The sequence below is a fragment of the Quercus lobata genome, chromosome 2 (assembly GCF_001633185.2).
Source record: "Quercus lobata isolate SW786 chromosome 2, ValleyOak3.0 Primary Assembly, whole genome shotgun sequence".
In the NCBI taxonomy this organism is placed as follows: domain Eukaryota; kingdom Viridiplantae; phylum Streptophyta; class Magnoliopsida; order Fagales; family Fagaceae; genus Quercus; species Quercus lobata.
This window is the reverse complement of record NC_044905.1, coordinates 93,768,450-93,778,624: the sequence shown is the minus strand read 5'-3', so window position 1 is coordinate 93,778,624 and position 10,175 is coordinate 93,768,450. Positions and strand designations below refer to the sequence as shown.

Below are 10,175 nucleotides of genomic sequence, written 5' to 3'. Positions count from 1 at the left end.
TTTTAACCTTGTTGGAAATATTGCGCAAGTAAAAAAAGACTTTTAGAGTCGATATTTGCATCGGGGTCAGAAATATCTAGTTCAATACAAATTATATGTAAGAAGCTAGACATAGAAAGACAAAAGAGCCTAATAGAGACAAGTAAGGAAGAAAGAGTAAAAGAAGTGTTGAATAAAGAAAATAGTACTCTTGAAGAATCTCTACGTAGAAAGTTAGATGCTAAATGACTTTGAGGCTTGGTTTTTTTTTTTTTTTTTTTTTTTTTTTTTTTCATTTGTATTTACTTATTAAAAAAATTGCATTTTTATTATTATTTATGGAATTAACTAAAAAAAAAAAGAAATAATAATTTGTATTTAACCCCTACTCTATTTTCTAAGGTTATTTGTTACTTTTCAAAATTTCCCGCGCTTTTTTCATAGAGAAATGTCAGGGAGCGAAGAAGCACAAGCATCGAAAACGAACACAGATCCAAAAGACGAGTCGCTGAAGTTTGCCTTAGCTCTCTCTCTTCTCCGATCCAAGCTCCATCAAAGCCAGCCTCCTCCGCCGTCAAATCTCTCCGACTCCGACGCTCTCCGATGGAAGCGAAAGGTCCCGCTCTTACTTTCTCACCTCTCTCTTTGCTACAAAAATTTCTAATCCTTTTTGTGTGATCGAGTTTTTTTTCGATGAAGTTTTAGGCCAAGGAACGAAAGCAAGAGATTTTCAGACTCAGAGAAGATCTCAAGGAAGCTGAAGGTTTAAACATTCATATCTCTCTCTCTTCGAAATTGAATTTTTAGGTTTTTTTGTGTGTGTTAAAGTTGTGTTAGTTTCAGATGCATCTCAGTGTGATCTGTTCCCGCAAAGTGCTTCGTGCAAGTGCTATTTCTTTGATAATTTGGGGAAATTGAGCCCTAAGCGACTCGAAGTCGAAGATGGCTCTGATCGCAGATTCAACGACGTTCTTCGCCGGAGATTTTTCAGACAAGGTTTTTCTCATCATCATCATCATAGTGATTGTATTATTTTCAATCCGTGTTCGATTAATGTTTGAAAATTTGCTTGTGTAGTTCGCTTCAAGGAAAGGAGAAGACGAACAAATGGATCAATTCAGCGACGCCAATTTTCAGGTTCGCTTTGTGTTTTTGGCGAATTCAAATTGTTTATACGCATTTTCGAATTGATAGTGATTTAATATATATTCACTTTTAGAAATGCGAGTATATATGAATTTTGTAACTTTTGGTGAATTGATAATTTCATTTGAACTTTTAGGAGTAAAAATTCACAAGCACATTGTATTCCATTTTTTTAATTCAGTTTTTGAATGTATTTTTCTGGTTACAACTGCAGATTTGAACGCTGACGATGAAATCGAGCAGCTCAGGGCCTCAGTTGATTTTCTTGTGGAGCTTTGCGATACCGTTTCTAATGTCAGATTATTTCAGTCACTCTTTCTAAGTGCATTCTTTCAATAACTGAATGTCATTAATTAATTAATTAATTAATTAATTTTTGTTTTGTTTTTAATTGTATTTTGCAGGTGGAGAAGTCTAGTTTTACTAACTGGGCACATCAAGCTGTGGACTTTATTTTAGGTATTGGTTGTCATTCTATTAATCATTGTTTCAAGAAATCTGTGCTTCTTTAGTTTATTGTAATTCATTATCCATGAAAATATGAACTTCAGCTTTTAAAAGTAACACTACTGTAATTTGTGATAATTTGATTGTGTCCATACGGTTTAGGTGGCACCCAGATTGGAGCCTCTTGTGATCATCATTTAATTATAGTTGTTCTTGCCTTACAGTTCTTGGTCGATGGAGATGTATATGCTGTGTTTGGCATGATGAAAGTTTAGTCTTTGAAAGAAGAAAGAATTAGTTGAGTAATGGAAGTTGATGGCTGTAGATAGCATAGATGATGCCAAGGATAGCTTTAGAAATTGCTATAGGCTACGTTCAACATCTTTGCACATATGAAAAAAAAAAGGTTATTAAAATTGATCATACGGTTGCTTGGTGCCACCGATGTGAGCTACATTATTAATGTAGGTGAATATGGGTCGAGATCGATAGAATAAAGAAGTAAGTTATGGGAATTAATTTTGTTATTAAAATAAAGAAATTTTAAGTAGAACAATATAAACTAGTATCGGTTGTGCATTGGGTACAACCTTTATCAGTTGTCCAGAATGTTTTATGTACTTTATTGTTAGCATCTTACGGTGTAAGGACTTCTATGGATAGATTACTATCGGAGGGATTTGGAATTGCAGGCTGATGGTACTTTTATCTTTTTTGGCTTGTTAGTAACAAGTGACTTTAACTACATTACATTAATGCTACCAGAACATCTGTTGCTTGAGAGTATCTGTCAAAACATTAAAGTTAACATCTTAATTATTTGTCTTGCCATCTTAGTGTGTTGAATGTTGATTGGTTGAACAATGCTTGAAAAGTTGTTGAAAGACTGCTGATTAAATAGAGAACATTGCCTGGATTAACAGAGCGATGAAATAATTTTTTGTTATCTGCTGTAATAGGTCTTACATTTCCAAAGAAATAAATGCACAATACTATATTGCATTTGACTCTCTTTAACATCCTTAATGAGAATGTTTTGAGTCTCCTAATGTCATGCTTGGATTCATTGATACATTGAAATAAGTGGCTGGAAAAAGAAATGGATCACAAGTGGCCAGAAAGGGTAAGGACCAGGGACTAGGGACACAGAGGGCATCTGTCGAAACTGTGAGAAGTGATGTCCTATATTTTAATTGAAAATTTGACCTGTAGTTGAATGGAAATGAAGTAATAGATTAGTTATACTTTTTCAAGGGACTTAAGAAGGTAATATCTGGCTAACTTAAATGAGAAACCACAACAATCATTGTATGAATTGTAAAAACTGCAACAGAATACAGTTATTTTCCTCTTTTCATTATCTACTGGGCTGTGGGGAAGTAAGGTCAACTATGGTTAGGTTCACTGCTTCCCGTTAAAGCTCAAATTGTAATGACTTACTGATAAGTTTCTTATTATCTGTTTAATATGAGTTTCTCTTCACTTATATAATGTCGCAATATGTTCTTCATTCTTACTCTCTAAATCATGTTTTTTATCTGCTTCTTATAGCTTCATTGAAGAATCTCTTATCTACTGGAAAGAACATGGAACTCATTGAAGGAATTGTGAGCAGCTTAATAATGCGTTTGGTTAGAAGGATGTGTTCCCCCTTGAAATTAGATGGTAAATAGTTATTTGTGTTTGGTCTTTGGCTTAATGGTTTGTTAATTCTATAATTCTTAGAACGTTTAGAAATATGACATTGTTACATGTTCTCTATTCTTTTCCTCGATGATATTGCTAATATGTTATTTGTTGCTTTCTCTTAATTATTATAATCATAGTTTTAAAAAAAAAATTGGTTTCAATATTCTGTTACAGAGTCTCTACACACTGACTCTGATGCCCAATTCTATGTTCAACACCTGATCCGTAAACTTGGAAGTGAAGCCTACATTGGACAACGTACAATACTTTCAGTTTCTCAAAGAATTTCTGTACAAGCTGAAAGTTTGCTTTTCTTAGATCCATTTGATGAGGCTTTTCCCAACATGCATGAATGTATGTTTACACTGTAAGTATTCTGCAAAAACTTGTTTACTGTTAGCCTGTTATGATGAATCTTCCTGATCGTTTTTGAAATATTATATATTGGAGACTCAAGCTCATAGATTTTATCTTAGCGATAGTATTTTTCATTAGATAGTTATTTCTCAATTGAATAGTCATGTTTTGAGCATCTGTTATCCCACTTTTTGAATGGAAATGTCGCCTCTTTTACATAGCCTAAATGCTTCAGATGGAGATGACTCAGTTCCTAATATCAAATTGGCCTTATATCCCATTGTTTAGACTTCCTAAAGGGTTACTCTTGCTCTCATAACTTTGAAATGCATAAGAAATAGAGTAGGTTTTCCTTCTGGTCAACTACTTCTTTCCAAGGCTTGGAAAGCCCTCTTATTGCCAAATGGCCTTTCAACTAAAGACTTGCTCTCCTTTGCTAAAAAGCACAATACGTATCCAATCCAGGGGGAAATGATTTGTCAGCACAACAAAAATTTAGTTTATATTACACTTTTTTTTCTTTGTTGGTAAGGGTTTTAGATATGCTCACACAATTTGATAAATTTTGGCTTTGTCTAATTTGCGGATGACAGGATCCAGCTTATTGAGTTTCTGATATCGGACTACTTATTAATGTGGTCAAGGGATGAAGGTTTTGACCAGAGTATGTATTGCTTAAGTTTATGAACTTGGTGCATCTATTCTACAACCTCTAGCTTCCATTTCAAGACTAATTAGATTTTCCAGGCTTGACATATAAGTCTAAATAACATGGTACCTTATTTCAATAATAAAATAAAAAGGTATTACAGTAATACTAATACTTCATTGACATCTTGCAACTTAAGAAACTGAGTCCTTGATGTTCTCCGTAATTTAAATAAAGCAATCTTGGAAGCCTACACAACTTCTAAATGATGTAACACATTGATATTGCAGTGCTGTTTGAGGAGTGGTTGGCATCGGTTCTCCACGCACGGAAAGCATTAGAACTTTTGGAAAACAGAAATGGGCTTTATGTGCTTTACATTGATCGAGTCACAGGTGAATTGTCTAAACAAGTGAGCCAGTCTTCATCACTCCAGAAGCTCAAACCAGAAATTCTTGATAATCTGTTCCAATGACTACAGCATATTACTTAAAAAAATTTAAGCCCATTCCTATCCTACATTTAAAAAAAAAATATAAGTGTTGGATTGGCTAATATGACAAGAGATATAACTAAGGGAGATCTCTCTCTCTCTCTCTCACTGTCTCTCATGAATGCATGCATGAACGCATATGTATCGTGCTTACTATGAATAAGGAAACTGATTATCTACTTGTTTACTAACAAGACTCGCATTCGCATGTCTTTTTAAGCTAGATATGCATAGAGGACATTTTTAAAATTGTGCACATGAGGTGGGGTACAGGTCCCATCTCAGAGATGGAGATGTTGCCTGGCAAAGTTGTATTATTTGCAAGCATGAGCTAATTTAAAATAATTTCTTGTTGAATTCTTACCCGGCGGCTTGACTTTCGTCATTTTCTCTACAGTAGAGTTGTAATTTTCTCAACCTATTGTCTTTTCTTGCCAAAATGGGCATATGTTGGTCTTTTTATTATAGGTTTAATAAGTGAATGAATAAGTTTAGGGACTTCTTCCACAAATTGTTGGAGTGGCAAATTGTGAGCGGTGAAAATAAAGTGATGTCAACAATAGGTTTTTGTGAAAATATTGTTCACCAATAATAACTTGTCATCTTAAAAAGGTTTAAAAGAAGTTTGATAATTCAAAACTTGGAGCAGGAGATTTGAAACTTGGATATTTTTGTTGGGAACATAAAAAAAAATGCTAAATTTTTAAATATAAGACTGTTGACAAGTTGAAGAAATTGTGTCCATAGCCAAGCAACTTTTTTCCCTCTCACGGTGCACATTGGGTAATCTCATCAATGGATTTTTATTTTTATTATTTTTAAGTACCGGTATTGTTTAATTGCACATAATAGTTAAAGGGTGAAATATTCGCATATTTGGCTTAAATGTTCAATGTGGGAAATTTGCATTGCATAATGGTGAGAATAATCCGCCTACAACTTATGGAAACACTTTTGTATATTTTGGTAATATTTGAATACAATGTTAAAAACTTTTGTGGGACATTCAAGGGTTTAATACCCTTCACACTTTGAGTTTCTCTCTTATCTTAACCAAACTTATCCTTTACTACCAAAATAAAAATTAAAAAATCCGTCTTGTATCTACAAAGTATATTCTTGCTAAGAGCATCTCCAGTAGACTTTTTAAAGCCTAATTTGGAGAGCAAACACACCAAAAAAGCCCTCCAATAACCTCTCTATATCCTGATTTTTTTTTTGGGCTCATGAACAGTAGCTCATTAAACTTGATGAGCTACTGTTCATTTTTCAAATATTTTTTTCTATTATAATAATAAGGTATTGAATAAAAAAATGTTGGAAGATGTGTAGTTGTTAAAAAAAGAATAAAGAATGAATGATGAGATAATATTTAAATGAGATGGAGAAAATGATAGAGAGTCTATTGGAAATTGTATTTGAAAAAGTAAGTAGATAAAATGTAAAATGCATTGTTCACTCTCCAAACATGCAAAATTTTGAAGAGACTGTTGGAGATGCTCTAAAGAGGTTATATATATATATATATATATCTTGCCAAATGTCACTTAAGTGTCTGGTAGTTGAGTTTTTATGTTTGGTTTTTGGCATATTTTGTTTATGTACAACTTTTTAAAACTTTAATTTTGAAAAATATAAATATACTTTAACCCACTTTTATCAGTAAAAATTCAAATAAGTTGTTTTCAAATAGACATTTAATCTAATGGAGTCTCTTATTCTCCATTAAAAGAGTGAGTTCAAGTTCTTTTCAAAATAACTAAGAATCTTGTAATTCAATGGTATTAACCTAATATCTTTTAGGAGAATAACGATTTGAATTTTCTATTTCTCAATTGTTGTAACAAATGAATTAAAAAAATAAAAAAATTGTGCCTAAAAGGGCAGTGCTTGGTTTTTCTCAAGAAAAAAGTGAATTCAAATCTCCTTACACACTTTTTTCCTTTATAACTCAATAGCTATAACAACGGAGTATGAAATTTATTTATTTATTTATTTTTAAGAGAGGAGAACGAGAGATTTCACTTTTGAAAATATCCGTTTAGAAAAATCATGGATCTTTCACACTTACCTCAAGTGTGGTGGGGGGTCATGTCAACCACAACCGCTGCCAACCCCACCTTCTAGTATCTTGTTTAATTTCTTCGCATTTAAGGCCATGTCCTCATTGGAGTTAGAACGTTTACGTATCCCCTCCCCTGTCCACCAAATCTAGAAAGCTTAATTGCTTTGCAGACATGGCTGAGATGAGATGGATATTGTCTTATTTCACAGTCATAGCTCTCCTCTTATTAATGTCTCAATGTCTTCCTGGTTCAGCTCATGAGAGCGTTTTGAATCCACTGAGTTCTTGTTGGCCAACATGAACATCTGCAACAGCAGGAGAAACAATTGGCAGTGGCAGATAATTAAATATACAATCGGAAGCTTGGAATTGAAGTTCACATTAAAAAGAAGGGGGGACTAAGAAGACGTGCTCGTGGCAGAGCATCTTCAGCAACTCCAAATCCAATATCTTCCTTCCATGTGGCTTCTTTTCTTTGCATCTCTCTTTTCCTTTGTTTCTTTATGATGTAGTACAACGTAATGGTGTAATTTTATTATTTCTTCAAAAATCTCAAAGCTCTTAAATGCATGATATTGTTTTTATTTTTTTAAATTTGATTGCATCAAAGCGTTCCTTGTTTCACTTTTTTATTTTTGCTCAAGGTGTGAGCCTTTATCAGTAGCGGAGTCAAGATTTCAATTCAGGGTGGGCAAAATTATAGGGAACTTTGGAAACACAATCGTTCATCTATTGATCTTCCACTCAATTTTTCAATTAATTTTTAACACTTCATTGCTAAAAAGCCTCAAAGTTTGTTACCAAAACATAGAATTTGAAACAATGAAAGAGTCAAATTGAGGGGGAAAAAAAAAAGATTAGTGGAAAGATGTAAGCATTAGAGATTTAGTGTCATGAAAAAATTAGACAAAATTTGAAAGTATGGATCCGCTACTTAGAGTTGGAGCCATGAAATATTTTAAACACAATTTAGCAAACGATTTTTATTTAAACTTTGTGATGAAAATTGAATTTCAATTGTTGTAAAGATTAAGTGTTGTGTATCTCCCATTAAAAAAAAAAAAAATTAGTAAGTGTCAATGTGTCCAATTTAGTATTATCTCTTTGTATCTTTTTTCTCTAGTATGATATTTAGTATAACTTTGGTGATAAAGGTACAAGTGTGTAGCACATCTCATGACAGCACATCAAGTTCTTGCATGTGCTGCTAGAGAATAACAAGCCACCTCATAAGGCACTAACTCTCACAAACATTCATGATATTAGATCAATAGAATGTAAAATCTCAATTTACTTGAACTTTAGGTATTTGACAGAAGCATATTAAGCAGTTCTTTGTATCAGAACACTGTGGTAGCCAATTCTAATTTTGCAGGTGTCTCGAACGCTGTTAAACAGCTTTTTGTTTTCGTTTTAAGATATATAACATATTTTATACTCTTCTCTTTGTTGGGGGGAATTAATTTCGGCATCAAACTATCAAATTTGTATCATTTGCATAGTTAACTGAAATTATGGGTTAGAATTTGATGTTAATTGGTTGTCTTTGAAATTTGTCTAGAAATTCTTGGCGTGGGGGGAGCAAAGTAATCCAAAAATCTTATACTAAAGTGGTTTTGGGAGGAAGGTCGGGGGGGGGGGGGGAACTGCCCCCCGTTGCCCCCCCCCCCCCCCCGGCCTTTATTCCCCGTTGCCCCCCCCCCCCCCTGGCCTTATTCACATAACTTTATAGAGTGATAGTGTGATACTAGTTGATTATTCTTTTTAGATAAATATGATTGATTTTGAAATAAATTTATGGAGTCCTTTCTTGCTTCTTGGTGATTACATTCTTTTACATCATGCCAAGATACTTTTTATTTTTATTATTATTATTATTATGTGAATGCCAATCTATATATATATATATATATATCTAAAAGTTGAAGCGTAGCGTTTATTGTTGCTACGCTGTAGTTAAGTTATATAAGTAGCCATGTCATTATCATTTTTTTCCAATTTTTTATATGATTTTTTATCATTTAAAGTGAATTAAAAACTCTATTATATTACAATCAAAATATCATATTTATCTTATTTTTAACTATTCTTATTTATTATTAAATTTTCAATTCTATTTTAACTTTTCATATCCCCACTACTTTCTAACTTAATATCATTATTTTTCTATCCCTTTATCTTCCTTTATTTTTTACTCTTCTTATTCTTATCCTCATACTATAAATTAGTCATTCCCTCTCTCATTCCATGCATAATTTACTATTTTTTCACACACAAAAGATTCCCTCTCTCTCTCTCTCTCTCTATATATATAAATATATATTCAGTTTTTTTTTCTTGCATCTCTACTTTAGGTTGATGAACTTTTGTATTCTTTAGAATTCTCCTTTGAGTTGATACGATTTAGTTTTACGTTTTATGTTGTTATCTTTTTTATTCTCATTGATTGTTAAATGTTATCCTATTGTATTATAAAAATAGTATATAAAATAATGTTATTTTATTACATAGCATAACTAAAATACTTTTGTGTTTATCGCTATACATTTCATTTTTATTATTTTTTCTTTTCACCCTATTTTATTCAACATTTAAATTTAGCAACATCCTCCATATCATTAAATTATTTATATTTTGTCTCATTTTTAAAAAAAATTAAACATATAATATTTTATTTGAATTCAATAAATAAAAATTGTTCTTATTTGTGTTGAATCCAATACATTGAAACATTGGACCTAAATCCAAACCCAATTTAACAAATAAAAAATGCAACAAATAAGCCTATTCAAACCGATGTTAGATATGCATCTTTGGTTCAATATGTCAAAGAAAATGATAAGATGAGGCACTAACATCCAATGATCCAATCCAATCAAACACTAAATCAGTGTTTATTGTTACAACAAATCGTTGGATAATATGCAGTTCTGCAAAGGCACTAAAAGAAAGTTTACAACAAATCAACAATTCTAGCTACCATGAAATCTATAGTTTAAGATTTGATAAACCACAGGGACTAGGGTGAGTACCACGATATTTATAGTTTGCAAATAAAAGTGTCGTATTCATGAATTATTATAAATTTATAATTTTGTTTGTCTATCATTTATTGGAGGGCTATTCCAACCTCTAGGCCCATGCAAGGTATCATTGCAATGTAATGGGCCAATTGGCAAAATTTGGGGGCCCAAAAGTCATTGCAAAAAAAAAATGTTATAGAACTACTAATTTTATTAACAAAATAAAAGTAATTTAATGTGACAGTAAATATAATTTGTTTTACATCAACAATAGGAACTAGGTGGACCAAATAAGACTGAATAAGAACGAATAGAATCAAAATGGAT

General features: G+C 32.3%; 1 protein-coding gene across 1 annotated transcript; it reads left to right on the top strand.

Annotated features, from left to right (window-relative positions):
* Positions 1-410: 410 nt before the first annotated feature.
* Positions 411-4,979, top strand: LOC115958097 (protein MULTIPOLAR SPINDLE 1). The gene is made up of 10 exons (XM_031076465.1): positions 411-595; positions 685-742; positions 823-975; positions 1,057-1,116; positions 1,340-1,419; positions 1,530-1,584; positions 3,124-3,237; positions 3,436-3,628; positions 4,212-4,282; positions 4,558-4,979. The coding sequence occupies exons 1-10, from the start codon at positions 428-430 to the stop codon at positions 4,740-4,742; spliced, it is 1,137 nt and encodes a 378-aa protein (XP_030932325.1). The 5' UTR covers positions 411-427; the 3' UTR covers positions 4,743-4,979.
* The last annotated feature ends 5,196 nt before the right edge of the window (positions 4,980-10,175 follow it).

Excerpts from the sequence above, each read along its gene's own strand:
- LOC115958097 (XM_031076465.1), top strand. The coding sequence starts at position 428 with ATGTCAGGGAGCGAAGAAGCACAAGCATCGAAAACGAACACAGATCCA. Across the intron at positions 976-1,056 it reads CCGGAGATTTTTCAGACAAG|TTCGCTTCAAGGAAAGGAGA; the intron begins GTTTTTCTCATC and ends TTGCTTGTGTAG. Across the intron at positions 4,283-4,557 it reads GGATGAAGGTTTTGACCAGA|TGCTGTTTGAGGAGTGGTTG; the intron begins GTATGTATTGCT and ends TTGATATTGCAG.